The sequence below is a fragment of the Colius striatus genome, chromosome 2, assembly GCF_028858725.1.
Source record: "Colius striatus isolate bColStr4 chromosome 2, bColStr4.1.hap1, whole genome shotgun sequence".
Lineage (NCBI taxonomy): Eukaryota > Metazoa > Chordata > Aves > Coliiformes > Coliidae > Colius > Colius striatus.
Genome location: NC_084760.1, coordinates 65,833,239 through 65,849,926, shown reverse-complemented (window position 1 = coordinate 65,849,926; position 16,688 = coordinate 65,833,239). Strand labels below are relative to the sequence as shown.

Genomic DNA, 16,688 nt, shown 5'->3' with positions numbered 1-16,688 from the left:
CCAGGTCTGTGCCTAGGACTGCTGGGACTCTTTTTCCATTAGTGCCTTCTCTCTTTCTTCCAGAAGTTGCTTTGTCAAAGCAATCTGCTCTTCCAGGAGGCGAATGTTCTCCTTTTTCTGATTTTGACGTTCAAGATCTCTGAGAACTCCACTGTGCAGCCTCTGCAAGCACAACGGACAAGGTTTATCATAGCCTGCTGGAAACAATCCGCACCCCAAGCTCTCATGTCTCCTGCAGAGCTTTTCACCGTGCTGCCTTTGCTGCCTCTGTCATCAACTGTAACCACAGCCACTTAATATGGTTTGAATCTAAACCTACAAGAGCTGATATTCTATATCAATAAGATAATGGTACTACACCAAAAAAAAGAGCTTTATTTGTACTCACTTCAGATGGTGGGGGTTTACTGAGGGATAAAGCTATCAAGCAAGTTCTGTGCACCCACAATTCTCATGCCATGCTATAAAATCCTTTTAGCTCTGCCCTAAATGTTTACCAAATCAAACTAATCTCCCCAAAACTTCTCCTGTCTTTGGAGAGAATTTAGTGGCAAACTGGAAATTCTTTTAGAGAAAAACTGCCATGTGTCTTCATCTGCTTCTTTCTGCTCATGTCTCATTTGAAAGTTACCATGTAAACTCTTGCTGCAAGGCTGACACAAGTCCCACAGCCTCAAAAAAGCAAGGCACTTTATTCAGAGAATATATTCTGCACCTAAAATGTTCATTATAAAAGACATGTGTAACACAGACCAGCAGTTTACAAATTGGTGGGTAAGCCCCACAGTGGGTGTAAAAAAGCCCTAAGAAAATCCCAGCTGCTCTTTGTTTCCTTCATACTCTTTTCTCTCTCACTCTTTGCTATGTGGAAGGGTTTTTTTTCACTCTGATAATTAGGTGAAATTAGGGGAACAAGGGAAGCCCAGTCCACTCAGGCAGTTTGGCTTGGAACTTCTTGGGCAGATGACATGCTTTTAGATATTCAAACATGTAAGAGATTCCAAAGCAGTAGCCAAAAGCTTATCAGAAAATATGATACACAAGGGCAGGAATATTGTAAATACGTAAAAACCGTTAAGTGCCTGTTGAGAGCCAACCTTGGCTCAGAAGTCAAGCTGTGTGATGTTGCAGTTGTGTTTCAGCCCAACTAAAGACAAGACTCTTTAGTTGAAGTTTAGCTGGAGCATTATCCACCTGCCTGATTTACCAGCTCACGCTCAGCCTAGACTCGGGAAAGAAGTTTCACAGGTATCAAGTTCAGTCACTGGATATTGGAAATATGAATAAATTATTTAGTCTAATGGCAAAAAATGATCAATACTTTACTTGACCTGTTTGAATGCTGCCAAAATGCACCTGCAAATAATTTATTTCAAAGCTGACCCTGAAGTCATTTTACAAGATGTTTGTGACTGTTGACAAGTTTTCATAGGGTTTTATGCCTCGTCTAGAATGCCAACAACTGCACACGCCAAGGGCGGTTGTTTCTCCTGTCAAGATTAAAATAGACAGGCTTTGGTTAAGAAGTATTTTTACCTTGTTAAGAAAATGCACACCTATGTCAGGCAATAATCAAAACTACCTCTAGAAATTAATTAATAATAGCAGTTCCTTCCCCTCTGCTTCCCTAAAGTGAACTCAGGTTAGACATTAGTAATTGCTAAAGTCAAAGTTCACAAACTTATGATTTCATTACTGTTAGTTAAAAACAATAAAGAGAAGATATGGGGAGGTGAAATGTAATTGAACAACTATGTCAAGAACACAATCCTTATTCCTTCATGAAACACGGCTATTTTACAGTCTTTCAGGTGGGGAACGCATTTACTTGGAAAAGGCAGTTTGGAAATGATGCCTCTGTAATTTGAGCACAAAGAGCGTCTATGAAAAGGTTCTGTTCTCAGAAGCTAGGCCTGCTTGTCTTCTGCACCAGTTTAGACTAACGTGTGCAAGCTCAAACCAGTTTGTGCTTGGCATATCAATTTATAAAATTCAAAAGTTTATTCACCTGCATAAAGATAAACCTGAACGAATCCCTATACCGGGACTCCGGAATAACCACAGCACTAATTTCTATTACATTCTCTAAATAACTGTTTCCTTCAACCTGAAGCTATTATTTCCTGACTTCAACATGGAGGATTATAGGAAGAAAAATCTCACTTTTCATTTTTAAAAGATAAGCTTTGAGCCTTAGTGCTTCTGAACAACAACTTCAAATTAAATTTCACTGATTGCTGGGGAAAAAAAAAAAAAAAGAATTGAGTGTTTTGGCTTCACTTCTACAAGTAGCATCTTGAGGAATGCAAATATCCTTGCAAACATGTACAGATTAGCATCAAATTCAGCTTTTGGAGAGATCATTTCTAATTCTAGAGGAATTCTAGACCATATGTACAGGTCAGGCACTTCCAAAGTTACAAGTTCACTACATAGAGGCCATGCCCATGCTTGGATATTAGGAGGGATAGTAAAGATCTGTGCCTTGAAACCCCCAAAAGGTGTTGTCAATGACCAACTGTATCCTTTGACTCCTCTGTCTCTAGGACACTCAGCACAACTGCCTATCTGCTGGCAGCCTGACAGCAGTGACACTGATACCCTCCACAGCAATAGTTGTTTCCAGTTAAGGTCAGTTAAAAAACACCCAAGGAGAGAGCCGCCCACCGTTGTCTCCTTTGGGAAAATTAGGATCTCCCTAGGCAGAAGCTTGCAGCGGTGACCTCAGGTTTAAGAACTAAAGTAATTTAATGTTATTTTGCAAACCAAGCAACAACTACAAAGCACAGGGCAACAGTAACAGGCAAAGGGCAGCACGTCCCTGTTTACTTCCAAGTATAGAATCATTTTGGTTGGAAAAGGCCTTTAAGATGATCAAGTTAAACTATTAACCTCACACTGCCAAGCCCACCACTAACACATGTCCCTCAGCACCTCAGCTACACGGCTTTGCAATCTCTCCAGGGATGGGGACCCCACCACATCCCTGGGCAGCCTGGCACAGTGTCTGACAGCCCTCTCAGGGGAAAAGTTCTTCCTAGTCTCCATTCTAAACCTCCCCTGCCGGAACTTGAGGCCATTTCCTCTTGTCCTATCACTCATTACTGGAGAGAAGAGACTAACCCTCACCTCACTATAACCTCCTGTCAGATAGTTGTAGAGAGGCATCGTGTCTCCCCTCAGCCTCCTCTTCTCCAGGCTGAACACCACCACCTCCCTCAGCTGTTCCTCATCAGACGTGTGCTCCAGACCCTTCTCCAGCTTTGTTGCCTGTCTCTGGACACACTCCAGCACCTCAGTGTCTTTCCTGTAGTGAGGGGCCCAGAACTGAACACAATATTCAAGGTGAGGCCTCACCAGTGCTGAGTACAGAGGGACAGTCACTGCCCTGGTGCTGCTGGCCACACTATTTCTGATACAAGCCAGGATGCCATTGGCCCTCTTGGCCACCTGGGCACACTGCTGGCTCACGTTCAGCTGCCAACAATTAACACTCCCAGGTCCTTTTCCTCCAGGCAGTTTTCCAGCCACTATGCCCCAAGCCTGTAGCGCTGTCTGGGGCTGTTGTGGCCCAAGTGCAGGATCCAGCACTTGACCTTGTTGAATCTCATCCAATTGCCCTCAGCTCATTGCTCCAGCCTGGCCAGGTCCCTCTGAAGAGCCTTCCTGTCTTCAAGCAGATCTACACACCTGTCCAGCTTGTTGCCATGTGCAAACTGACTGAGAGTGCACTCGATCCCCTCATCCAGGTCATTGATAAAGATGTTAAACAGAACAGGCCCAACACCGAGCCCTGGGGAACACCACTGCTGACCGGCCATCAGCTGAATTTAACTCCATTTCCCATCCCTCTCTGAGCCTGGCCATCCACAGTTTTCCACCCAACGGAGGGTACATCCATGCAAGCCATGAACAGCCAGTTTCTCCAGGAAGTTGCTGTGAGAGATGGTGTCAAAGGCTTTACTAAAGTCCAGGTAAACAACATAATTAGAAAACAGTATCTTTAATAATTAGAAAAGAATTAATATAAATAGAAAAAGTATCATTAGGAATGCAAGGAGCAACCAGAGGACATTAACCACATCAGCTCTTTGGCTGACTCACCACTCCTTTTAGTAGAGATGCATTTCACACTCTGGTAGGATGCACACTATAAACAAGCAGTTGTGCCCCTATTTTGCCCACGTTTTGCATTTGATGCAGTCTCTACATACCAGGGTACAGCTGTCTTGCACAGTGCTCAGCATGTATCCTGACCAGGTGCTCTTAGTGGTTAGTTTCCCATTCCTTGTTGAGCCTGTTGCCTGAGGTGTTACTTCATGATACATAGATCCTGGTCTGATGGTGGCATTACTCATTCACCTCTACATTGCTTTACGCCTTTTGCTCCCAGAATACGAGTGTTTTGTAAACACCAGTTTATATTCCCAGCCTCTCTCTGAGACAAAGGAGAGATATTAGACAAAGATTAAGGTCAAAAACATTTCAGGTGCCTCACTGAAACACTCAAGGGTGATTTTTTTCAGAGCATGTGTTGTCCTGCAGCACATGCTCAAAGTACAACTCTTGTTTATTTCAGCTGTACTTTAGGAGCATTTAGCAGACCTTGTGGCTCAAGGCAGCCACATTGAATTAGCTGGAGATCACCTACAAAAATCTGAGCTTAAGAGATCCACCCAGTGTATATGGCAGCTTTAGCAGATGCAGAGCCATTACCCATTGCCACTCCAAGCAACCAGCTGTCACCTTCTTTCTACTGCAAGTGCTATTTGGTGTGTTTTCCAACTTCTGCCTCTTTCCTTACCCAGATCAGCCTCATCCTCCAAGATCCATCATATGCAAGCATGGACAGAGACAATCTCTTTAGGGGAAAAAAATGTAATCCTGTAATTACAGACTGCAATCCAAAGCCCATGCAACAGGCAACTGAACTAGCAACTCAGCTAGCAACTAGCAACTTGAACCCTTCTGTTTTGCAGCTTCTGACTGCTTCAGACCTTTAACAACAGTAATTTAACTTAGGTTTCTTCTGTGTGCATGTCACAGAATCATAGAATGGCAAGGGCTTGAAGGGATCTCTAGAGACCATCCAGTCCAAGCCCCTGCTAATGCAGGTTCTCCTCCATCAGGTCACACAGGAACGTGTCCAGGTGGGTTTGGAAAACCCCAGAGAAGGAGACTCCACACCCTCCCTGTGCAGGGAGGAGCCTGTGCCAGGGCTCCCTCACCTGAACAGCAAAGTTTCTCCTTGTATTTAAGTGGAACTTTCTGTGTTCTGGCTTATGTCCATTACCCCTTGTCCTGTCACTGGGCACTACAGAAAAAAGGCTCACCCCATCCTCCTGACACTCATCCTTTAGGTACTTATAAGTGTTGATGAAGTCTCTCCCTTAGTTTTCTCTTCTCCAGGCTAAACAGCCCCAGTTCCCACAGCCTTTCCTCAAAAGAGGGATGCTCCAGGCCCCTGATCATCCTGGTAGCCCTCTGCTGGACTTTCTCCAGCAGTTCCCTGTCCCTCAAGCTGGTGAGCCCAGAACTGGACACAGGACTCCAGATGAGGCCTCACCAGGGCAGAGTAGAGGGGGAGGAGGAGCATAAAAATCAGGTGTGTGCCCCCATATCAGTACTTCTTTGGCTTATCAGCAAGGCCTATACTACCATAATAATTGCTCAAATTTCTGTCACACACACAACGTATCCATCCTGCAATCACATAACTTCTAGTTCTGGGCAGGATTTCTTTGCACAGGGACTTGCCATCATCAGACCTGACACCTGAGGCTGCAGGGCTATCTCATACACTGGGTGTCTAACTGGTTTTTGTATATGTAGCACAAGAACCTTCCCTGGTTATTTACCACATGGTGTTTCAGATAGCTTGCACTCTATTAGAAGATGATGGGTGTCTGCAGTACAGACGGTATTGCTTGCCCTGTAGCAGGAGGCATTTGAGGAGACCAGGAAAGGCAGAGCGCATGCACTACTAGAAGGACAAGCACCTGTGGGACAGCACGGCTGAATAGGGGACAGAGCTCTGGGGAAGCTTCCAGGGTATGCCACCCACCCTAGGCATGGAGGGTGCACATCCTTCCTCCATCCCAACCCCCCTGGCCGGTGGGAGGAGGATGAGGAAGCCCCCTCACCCTGCAGCTCAGAGCCGGTACTAGCCCCGAAGGACGAGCTGAGGGAGTGGGTGCAGAGTGAAGACGGAAAGGGCAGATGCCCAGGCTGGAAAAGATGTGGAAGGGAGCAGCTGATGAAGAGAGGGACGAGGAGCAGAGCAGGCAAGGCGGCACCGGGAAGGCACCGCACTACTGTGCGGGCACGGCTCCGGCCTCTGGGCCAACCGCAGCCTCCCGCTCCGGGCAGAGGCGGGCAGAGGCGGGCAGAGGCGGACAGACGCGTGGGGACGCGGCTCCGCACTCCGGAACAGCCGAACCGAGCGCCGGGCCGCCGGCGGGGACACCCGGGGCCATGGCCGAGGGGCGGGGCCGCCGTGCCGGTGGGCGCGGCCGCCGCGGGGGCGGGGCGAGGCCCCGCTCGCCCCCTCCCCCCCGGCCCCCCGCGGCGCGACACTCACCTCGCGCTCCCGCCGCTGCTGGACGTGCACGGCCGCCACGATGGCGGCGGAGAGCAGCGCGGAGGCGGCCAGCACGGCCCGAGAGCTCCGCGACATCGCCGCGGGCGGCGCGTGCCGGAGCCGCCTGCGCGCCGCGGGGGGAAGGGACGGGGCGAGCGCAGCTGGGGGGGGGAAGGGAGGAGGCGCGGCGCGCACCGTCTCCAGCCGAGCGCCGAGCGCGTCGAGCCAGGCCGGAGCAATGGAACGCCGGTGCGAGCCGTGCCGAGCGGCGGCCCCGCCCCACGGGGCGGGCAGCGAAGGGCCGAGCTTTGCCCCGGGGCAGCGCCGCGGCGGGGGGGTGCGGGGTTGTGCTCCGGCCGGCCGCCGCGTTCCGGGCCCCAGCGCCTTCCAGCCGGCCTTTGTGCCGCCCCCGGACCCGCGCCAGGCAGCCCCCCGTGGCGTGGCGGCGGGAAGGAGCAGCGTCGCGTCCCGCAGCCCGGTGCTGCCCGCGGGGACCGGCGCCGTGGGGCGAGCCGTGGCCCTAAGGCTGGCACCCGGCCGTGCCTGACCGCTCTGGGCAGCTGAGAAGCGGGCTCTGCCGCGCTGGCGGTGCTGCTGAGCAAAGGCCCCGCGGAGGGCCGGGGCCTCCCCGGCGCCCCTCTGCAGCGGGTGTTTCCCGGGGCTTCCCGCCCACATGCGGACGCAGCTCTGGGAAATGAAATGGGGTTTCTTCGGAGTTCCAGATAGATTTCTGCTTTTATTACTCGAGTTCTACACTTCCCTTGCCCAGAAATCCCAAACGGCACAGGACAAGCAGCTGGAGAAAGCAGCCCTTCAATTGTTTGGTTTCTTCACATTGTTCAGTGTGTGGCCTTGGGGCTCGTGCCTGTCAGTTTTACGTGCTCTGAGGACAGTGTTGTTCCTCGCCCAGCGGGCTCTTCACCGGCACCTCCTCCCTGCAGTTGCTGAGTGATTTACAGACAGAGGAAAAATCGTGTTCTTAGCACCCCTGTGTGAGGTTAACATGTGAATGGCTTTGCCATGTTCAGCTGCGCTGGAGGCTTCATCTGGAGGGCTTCAGCCTTTCAGGGCACTTTAAGCCTGTAACACTTTAAAGCAAACTTCATGCTGGCTACTGTGGAGCCAGATGGAGGCTCAGGTCATGCTCCCAAAAAGCAGGGAACTTGTCATCAGTCGCTGACGAGTCTGCTGTGTTACCACCCAAATAAGCACACCAGAAGGGCAGAAGACAAATGTATCAAACGAGGATATCGAGGGGTTAGGTGGGACGTACCACGAGGTCTGTCAAAGCCTGAAGGGGGATAGAGAGCCATCATTCACCATTTCCAACAGTCCAGGGGTAATCAGTAGGCATATGGGTTGCAAGCTTCAACCAGACAGAAGCACCACATGGGAGCTGAGGAAGCCGTAGCCCCTGGTACTATGGATGCTGAACTTACCTGCAGATTCAGAAAGGAATTGTACAAATTCCTGGAGTGCTCTCAATGTTTGGCTGCTGCTTTTGCCTCGTTAACTCCTTAAACCACAAACAAATGGGAAGGTGAGAGGTTTATTGTGAAAGGTGTTGGCTTATTCTCTACTCCTTCCTGTATTATTTTTTCTCCAGGTACCTGCCAGAACTCGGTGCCAGGCAGGATGGTGGGGCACAAGGAATCAACCTCAGCAGGTACCACAGTCCCTGTATCAAAACCAGTCTCGGGGTACTTCCAGGTAGAGCTTCGGAGAGTTGCTGCTGGGGTCCCATCCTCAGCCCCACCTGGAGGGAAGGAGACAGAGCGTGTAAAGCCAGTCCCTCCCCATTAACAATCTTTCTCATCTGTTTGCTGAATGAATGAATGTGATTAAAATTAAAGGCAAAATTAGCAGGGATGATGATATTGCAATTGAGCCTAATAGTTTTGCTCACGTCTGCATGTTTACTGTTATTAAGGCTTACACATGCTTGTGAGGCATCCAAGGCCACTGGAGTGCCAAGAACAGGGTCGAGCCAAAGCTGTGGGGCGGGCAGGAGCCAGCGCTGTGCCCTCGGCTCGGCGGAAGGGTGCAGCTCAGCCCAGCTGCCAGCTCAGCACCTCTACCCAAGCCTGGCATTCACCACTCGAGGGGCTACAACCCCAGCTGAGGAACACTCAGGCTGTGCTTTCACAACCTGAGTTTTGTTGCGTGGCAGTTCAGATGTTGGTACTCTCCTCCTTTCCCTCCCAAGGGCAGGTGTGCTCCCCTTCCCTGCTGCGGCCCTGCTCTTCTCCTGCCCCTATCCCCGTGTTTGCGGGTGAGCTCGTTCAGGGAGGCAGCCCTCTGCAAAGTCCAGCCATGGACCAGATTAGCAGCTAGGTCTGTATGAAACTCCTTTTTCTGAGACGCTTTTCTATATGGGCTGGGTAAGCCCAGCCAGAGAGATGCTGCAGAGACTGGGAAATGGGGGTAAGGCTTGTGCTGAGGGGAAGAACGTGACTCAGGAAGGCTTCTTTCTTTGCTAGCTCTGCTGGTTGCTCTCCACATGAGGTTTCCTCTACCAAACACCTTGGCTGCCAACAGCTGGTTCCTGGTGTGTCACACTCATACCTTTCTTTGATGTCCCCTTGCTATTCTTCCTTTGCTGGCACACAGTGTCTAGTGGAAATGGGGTTGAGCACCAGGCAGGGAAGGGTTGACTCACATGTGAAGAAGCCTGAAAAGCTCAAGGCCCTTTTTTTCCCCTGGTCAAACAGCTCAGATCTCTATGGTGATCTTGGATAACATGTCTGAAGTTAATACTTAAGGGGCATCTTTATCCTTGTTTATGAAGAAAATGAAGCTTGTGCAGCATCTGTGCCGCTCCCTCCCCTCTGTGTCCTTACAGGAGCATTTGCCAACCTCCTTGCAGGTCCCATCTCAGTAAGACTTCTGTATCTTTTTGCCCGTTCCAACTACTTTGATGGACATGGAGGAGTTCTAAGCCTTGTGTAATGGATGATTATACCAAGCAGGGTAGCATCTTATGAAGGGAAGAGGTAGCAGTGTCAGCTCAACCTTATATTAGTCACCAGAGAATCCACAGAATGGAGCAGCTCAGTCATGGTTTGCCATGGTGGGTCTCCAGGAACACTAAAGCTTAATGAAAACCCTGCAAAACATGGCAGGAGGTGGAGATCAAGTTTGAACTGAGGCTGTTTCCAGGTTGACGATGTCTCTCCTATTTCTCCCCTGTGACACGTGGAACCAACCTCTCATCAAACTACAAACGATAGCGAAGAAGAAAAACCCCGAAAGTGTGTTTTCATAAAGCTTTTGGTGTTGGGTTTTTTTTCTTCCCAGGGATTTGAGTGAACGAGTTGTTCTTTCCCCTTTGCAGAGCCGGCTCTTCCTCCCTCGTGGGTGGGCGAGTGTGCTCACAGGAGGATAGTGCCCGCACGCGGAGCATGCCGCTTCAACTGGAAAGACACCCTCAAACCCCATCCCGGACGGGACCCAAGTTGCTCTGCACTGGCCGAAGGCGCCGGAGGAACCTGCCGGCGCTGCCGTTAGGAATTTGCCTCGGAGAGCCCGCGCTAGCCCGGCCCTGTCCGGGCGTGGCGAGCCTCCGGAGCTGCCTGGCGCCCGGTGGCCGAGGCTCGCACGCTTGGCCCGGCCGGGCAGGGCTGGGTGCGCGGCTGGCGAGCGCGGGGGCGGGGGCGTGTGCCTACACGCCGGCAGCTGGAGGTCGCGGAACAGACGCGAGACGCGGGAGAGGCTGCCGAGGAGGGGAGCGCGTTGTGCCTGCTGTTACCAGCATTCATTGTCATCTTACTGCAGGGCTAACAATTGTGGGCGGGGAAGGAATTGATAAGTTGTAGGCACTTTTCCCCAACACCCCCCCTTCCTCACTGTGATGCCTTTTTGCACTTTGAGTAATTGAAGTATTCCCCCTTGCCCCCAACAGTGGCAGACCTGGCTGTGGCAGTGTAGGCATCTATTGTTCAGGTGCATCCACCCTGGACAGATAGTACATGTTTCTATTGTATTTACTGGGGGAATATCCCGTTGTTGGTATTCAAACCCTTGGTTCAAACCCTTGGGGGGGGGGGGGGGGAAGGAAAACGTGTTGAAAAATACACAGAAGCTTTTCTGTGCCTTGTGTTTAATTAAGGGGTCACTGGGGGCTTCTGTGTGCAGAGACTCGACAAACGAATTAACGAAATGTATGTATTACAAAATGCCTTCTTTCAAACAGGGTAGCCTCCTCTCCAGCCAGGCAGAAGTATGCCTGGCTTGGGAGAGTATTATTTTCTGCTGAGCATGAATGATGTGAAAGCTGCTACAGGTCAGCCCCACAGCATCTGTATGCGGGTTTGATGAGCCCCTGACCTGCTCTCACCATTAACTGAGGTGAATTCTGCTGCTTGTCCCCTGCAGACAAGCCCTGGGCCCCTGACAGATCTCCTGGAGCCAGACGGAAGTGAGTCTGATCCTGAAATTGTAACGATGGAGAAAGAGACAACTGGGGACGGATAACCCTTCTTTTACTCCCTTGTGAGCAGAGCAGCATGGAAGCTTCCCTTCTCTTTGCAGAGCAGCATGTAAAGCGCTTACTTTTGGTTTTAATTTCCCTGTGCGCTTCCTCCTTCCAGCGGGGAGGGCAGAAAGCCGGGGCAGGAGCTGACGATTTTATAGCAGGGCATATGTGGTTACACGTTAGCCAGCCATCCCACCCGCTCGCCTCCAGCTAAATCAACTAAGGTGTGGGCTCCGCCGCTTGCCCCGCCGCAGCCTCAGTTGGCCCCAGGGGGAGAGTGTGCAGGGGCTGCTCAGGGCTCCTTTCCCAGCATCCCTGAGACCGGGGATACAGGAGGGCGGTTGGGATGCTGCGCACACACGCATATACACTCCCTCCTGTCTTGCTCTGCTGTTTGGAGGGATAGGGGGGATCCGCAGAGGGTCTCCGACCCAGGGAGCGGCACCTGGTCTCCCTCCTGCACACCCTGCACTCCCCCCCGAGCGGGAACGGGCCGTGTGAAATGCAGGCGGAGGGCAAAGTCTCCTGCGCGGCAGCGAGGGGAAGATGTGAACCCAGCGCTTTACAATTATATTGGCGGCAATCGCCCAGACCCTTGCCCGCGTTCGGCGGGAGGCAGGTCTTGCAGCAGGGCTGTTGGGAGCTGAGGGCAGAGAGTCTTTGCGGGTGTGGGGCTGGTGCTGTGCCTTTTTTGTTGTTGTTTTCCCTGGCAAACATTGTAAAAGGCGCCGGGAGATAAAAACCCGTGTGCAGAAAAAAAAACCCCAAAACAACAGACCCCAAACCCCACTCCACCAACACTGGTAGATTAGTTCTGCCAGCAGTCACCCTGGCAAAGGTAACCCTGCCCCAGCACCGAGAGTTCCCCCAGCTGCGGGGGTCCCCACCCCCCAAAGAGGGAGGGAGTCCTGTGGGGTGCAGGGTGCTGCAGCTCCCACCCTCCTGCGGCTCCCGCGGGCAGAAGGAGGACTTCTTGCATGGGGAGCAGGGAGAGGAGGGCAAACGCTCGGGTTTGGCCTCAGCTGAGTGCGTGAGGAGGGGACAAAGACACCCATGGGTGCTGCAGCTAGCACCGAGCTCCCTCTCCATGACTGTCAAATTGCAGTTGTAGAGGAAGAACGTGGTGGCAGCTGCACTGCTGAGCTCCTCGGGTGGTTTCATAGGCAGCGGGTATGTATAACTGACGCTTAACTCATCCTGGGCGTGTTGGAGCACATGCTTTGCGTTATCGGAGGTGGGACGGGCAGAGACTCTCTGGCAGCGGTGCTGGATCCCGTCTGGGAGCAGCCGTCCCGGTGCACCCACAGCCCCAGGACAGGCAGCGCCAAAGGGGTCCCGGTGCACCCACAGCCCCAGGACAGGCAGCACCAAAGGGCCGTCTCGTTTGAACGGGGGTTTGGGCAGCCCAACCCCTCCTTAGATGATTTAGAGCAGACTTGTGCTCAAGCTGGCAAGCAGCAGTGGCAGTGGCCAAGGATGTCCTGGCAGCCCTCCTTCCTGGAGAGGAGCCGAGAGGAGCCCAGGTGGACATCAGTTTTTCTCCTACTGCCAAACCCCCGAGGGAGCTGCACCGCAAAAGCGTTCCAGGTCTGGGGTGGCAGCCATGGGACGGTTCCCAAGCACTCAACTCGAGACAGTTATTTCTTCCAGTTCCTTGCCGATCCTCTATGCCCTTATCGCTTCTCTGTCACGCTCTTAATCTTCTCATTCCCCCTGAAAGGAGAGGGATGGCCGGGACGGGACAGCACCTACGGCCCAGCTGGCCCCTCTCCGAGGTTTTTGAAATGGTAAAGAAATGCAGAAACCCCATATGCATACAATGGGGTTTATGGCGGCGGTCGTCTGGCAGGAATGAGGAAGCCTTGGGGGGCCCCAGAGGTGCCGTTTGTCCTTGGGGAGGGGACAGAAGATTCATCATTCAAACCACGGAGGTTTGAGCTTGGAGGAGGGTGGCAGAGCTGGCAGGACTTGCAGGATGGGGGAAGCACAACCCCCCTCAGCCTCCCAGGAGGTGCGAGCAGCTTATCAGCCTGTGCCAGCTGCGGGAAGTGGGGATTTTAAAGTCGTTTCAAAAGCACTCTCGTTATTTTTAGGAACCTGGGAAGGGACTGACTGGGTCAGAGCCCAGCTGGGGCTCATCCAGCGCCAGCCAGCACCTGCCTTTTCAGGGAGAGCTTTCCCAGGGGAGCCGGGTGACTGCTGGCTCCCCAAGCCCCGATAACAGGAATGATCCCAGTTAGGTAACAGGATGGGATGGGCTGGCCTTGCTCAGCAGCTGGACTTCGCGCTCCTTGTTTCAGCCCTCAGCCTCCATCAAAACACGCAGTACATCCTAATGTGCAGCACATCAGCAGTGGTGAGTCCCGCTGCGCAACACGTCCTGGCACTGACACATCCCAACAGCAGCACCTCCCAACGGCAGGGAAAATATGTCCTTTTCCAGGACAATACCTCCTGTTTGCATGGGTCACTCCGTGGAAGCAGGCACTGGGCTTCAAAATGGGAGATGTGGTAATGCTGAGGGTTGAGCATAATGTGGCAGAGGGTAACATCTCAAGGATAAAGACAGGGTGTGGGGTTTCAGCAGCCCACCCTTGGAAGCCTTCCCACTGTGTTTGAGCAATAGCTGGGGCCCTCTCAGATAGAGCTGGGCTCAAACAGGGAAGCCGCTCATCTTCACAAGTATCAGCACCCACTGTGGCTGGAGCTTTCCATGTCCTCCCGCCAGAGAGAACCCAAAATCCAAACTACTCATCAAAAAGCATAGGTAGCTAACACCCCGTTCATTTGCTGCTCACTCAGCTGTTGGGTTTGGTGTATAGAGAGATGCCTCTTGTGAAAACACCAGAGAAACCCTTGGGCTTCACAACCAGCATCACCAGTGACTGCCTGTGTGGATTCACTGATGTCTTATAAAGTTTGTGCACTTGATGTGTTTTTAAGCACAGCAAGAACATTAGGAGAGAGTAGCTTTCTGGCCTCTAGTTAGCAACCAATTGGCAGGAAAATCCTGGGCTTTCACTACCTTTGCAACCTCTGCTGCTGGGCTTGATAGGGACACACAGGAGTTCCCAGGGAGGAAACCCTGGGCAGAGAGTGGGATCACAGGGAAACAAGGCAAAAAAAGTTAGGGAAGGGGCTTCAGAGGGCGCTCAGGGACAGATGCTTACATGATTGTGTTTCTCTGGCTTTGCTATGCGTGGGGAACATTGGTGGCAGGGAGCCTCTGGCAGCCTCAGGTGCCACTGAGAAGGATGCTTGGGGGGTGCTGCTAAGGCCTGACACCAGGCATAGTGAGGGATCCACGAGGGCAGCTGCATGCTGTTTCCCTGTGGGGAGCAGGGCCCCGAGGCTCAGCGGGGAGTGGGCAAGGTGACCTGGGGTGACAGCAGGCACCCTGAGGGAGCAGAGCCCCAGGGAGTGGGTGGCTGGAGAGCCAGTGCCGAGCCGGCGGAGGGGAGCAGGAAGGAAGCGGAGGTATCGGTGAAGAAAGACAGGGAGATGCAGGGAGTGGCAGGGGCCGTGGGAGGCAGGAGATGAAGCCCTGTGAGTCAGCCTGGTGGGGTGCTTTGAAAGCACAGGCAGGGCTGGTTCTGCTACAGCCTGGGGAGCCATCTTCCCCCCCCGTTGGCACCTTCTCCATCCCCCCTTCCCTGCTTAGCCAAGGAAAGCAGATCAGCCTCCAAACTGGGATGGCTTGCGGAGCCACTGCTCTCTCCTCCCAGGGTAATGCTGGAGTGGAGCCACCCTGGCTCCATCAGCTGTGGTGAAGCGGTTCCTCGTCTAACCAGGGCAGCTGCCAAAACCCAGCTTGGATGCAGAGCTTGCTGGTGGTCTGGCTTGGTAGCCCCACAGCTGGTGGCAGAGGGGCTGTTGTGCAGGCATGACTAGGTGTACCTGCTGGTTTCCCTTCACTTCTGCATTGGAGGGACAATGGCTGGGGGCACGATTCTACCAGGGACCAAGCACGGAGGTCCCTCTCTGCTAAAGGCCCAGCTCAAAGGCATTGCAATGGCATTGCCAAGGTCCTGGGCCCTTTGGTGGCGTCCAGCTCTGCTGGGCTTGAACAATCAGCCCCTGCCCAGCCCAGTCCCTCCTTGTGCCATGTGGGCACACACCTGCTTTTGAAGCCAAATGGTGCTGATATTGGTGAAAAATAACCCAGTCAAGAGGAATAAAGGATGCAGCTCCCCAGGGTCACAGCTAAAATATTCCTGTTCACAGACAAAGCCGAGTTGTTGTCTCCTGGCCAGCAGACGTGTGCCTTTGCCTACACCTCCTTTACCAAGCATCTCTCCCCCTGCTCAACTTAAGTACAGATCCTTCCCTCATTTCCCGACACTCAGGTCCTTGCCTCCAAGCACACTTTCCCCTCTCCCTTCTAGGTGCTCTATCGACTAAGGTGACGCTGATGTTGAGAGAGGGAAGCCTCCAGAAGAGATGAGTCCCCTGTGTCCCACACACGTGGCCATGGATCCACACCCCGCAGCCTGGGGTTGGTTTGGGAAGGAGCAGGGTGCGATTGCGACAGTGACACGTGGCTGATTCACTGCTTGGTCCCATCTCTCCCTCCTCACTCCCAAATAATTCAAATGAAACACATTTTAGTAGTCAAATCTGTAAGGGTGGGTCCCATTGTGCTTTGACCCTACGGGGTGTTTTGTACATTTAATTTGATTTACACCCAAAACGTTAATTTCACGTACTGGGTTTTTCTCCCACACCCAATTCATGCTGAAAACTAACAAGGTCCTACAGCAAGGTTTGTGTGCCATCATCTCATTAGCGTTGTTATGTACTGAGTAATTAGAGCACTCAGGCTGCACTGTACGTGCAGCACTGCTTCAGTGGGAGGTTGGGGAAGGCCACTGGCCACCCAGTGACATGCCTGTGGGCTGTCATTGCAGTCAGAGTGGTCCTGATACGCTGCTTCACAGTGACTCGTGGTTTTCTGCAATGGTGTTGGTGGGGCCACGCTGTAAGCACACTCTCCAGGCTCCTCCAGGTTACAAAATGCACAGAAATGGTGTTTTTGGGGAAGGCAGCATGGCTTTCTTCTGGTCAACAGCCTCTGTTTCCAGTGGCTAGCCGAGGGAAGGCAGCCCAGTACTGCTGAGATACTCCATTACTGAAGGTGGTGCTTCTCCATCCAGCTCCTCTTGTCTTGCTGGAGGCTGCAGGACTTTCTTTCCACCCTGTGCCCCTGACACCGCTGGGCACACTACAGCCCTGACTGCTTGTGTCAGGGCTCCAGAGCTGCTGCTAATAACACCAATCACAATGTGGTTCCTGATTTAACCATGCTTGTGAGCAGGCGTCTGACTCGCAGCACTCGGTTAAAGCACGATGTGTGCTCTGGGACCTCGCTAAATGAGAACCTCAAAGAAGGATTAGAAAAAGCCCAGATGACATTGAAGTTAAGTCACAAGCCAGCCATTGGTCCGTGAGCATTTTGTGATTAACGTAGTTTGCTACTTCTTTAGGATTAAAAGGCAAGGAGTGGTTAAAATAAAAGAAACCTCGAGTTGAAAGCATTGCAGGAAAAAAAAAAGTCAATTAAACCTCATGGAGATGCATTTTGACCTGGAGCAAAATCTCAGACATAACAGAGAAATTACATGGCCTTGAAGAGAA

At 52.4% G+C, this 16,688-nt stretch overlaps 1 protein-coding gene across 1 annotated transcript; it reads right to left on the bottom strand.

Moving 5' to 3' along the window:
* Position 1: 1 nt before the first annotated feature.
* On the bottom strand, positions 2–6,706 carry LOC104558777 (protein PET117 homolog, mitochondrial). The gene is made up of 2 exons (XM_061990886.1): positions 6,581–6,706; positions 2–162 (listed from the first exon to the last, which is right to left on the bottom strand). The coding sequence occupies exons 1-2, from the start codon at positions 6,674–6,676 to the stop codon at positions 13–15; spliced, it is 246 nt and encodes an 81-aa protein (XP_061846870.1). The 5' UTR covers positions 6,677–6,706; the 3' UTR covers positions 2–12.
* Between the last annotated feature and the right edge of the window lie 9,982 nt (positions 6,707–16,688).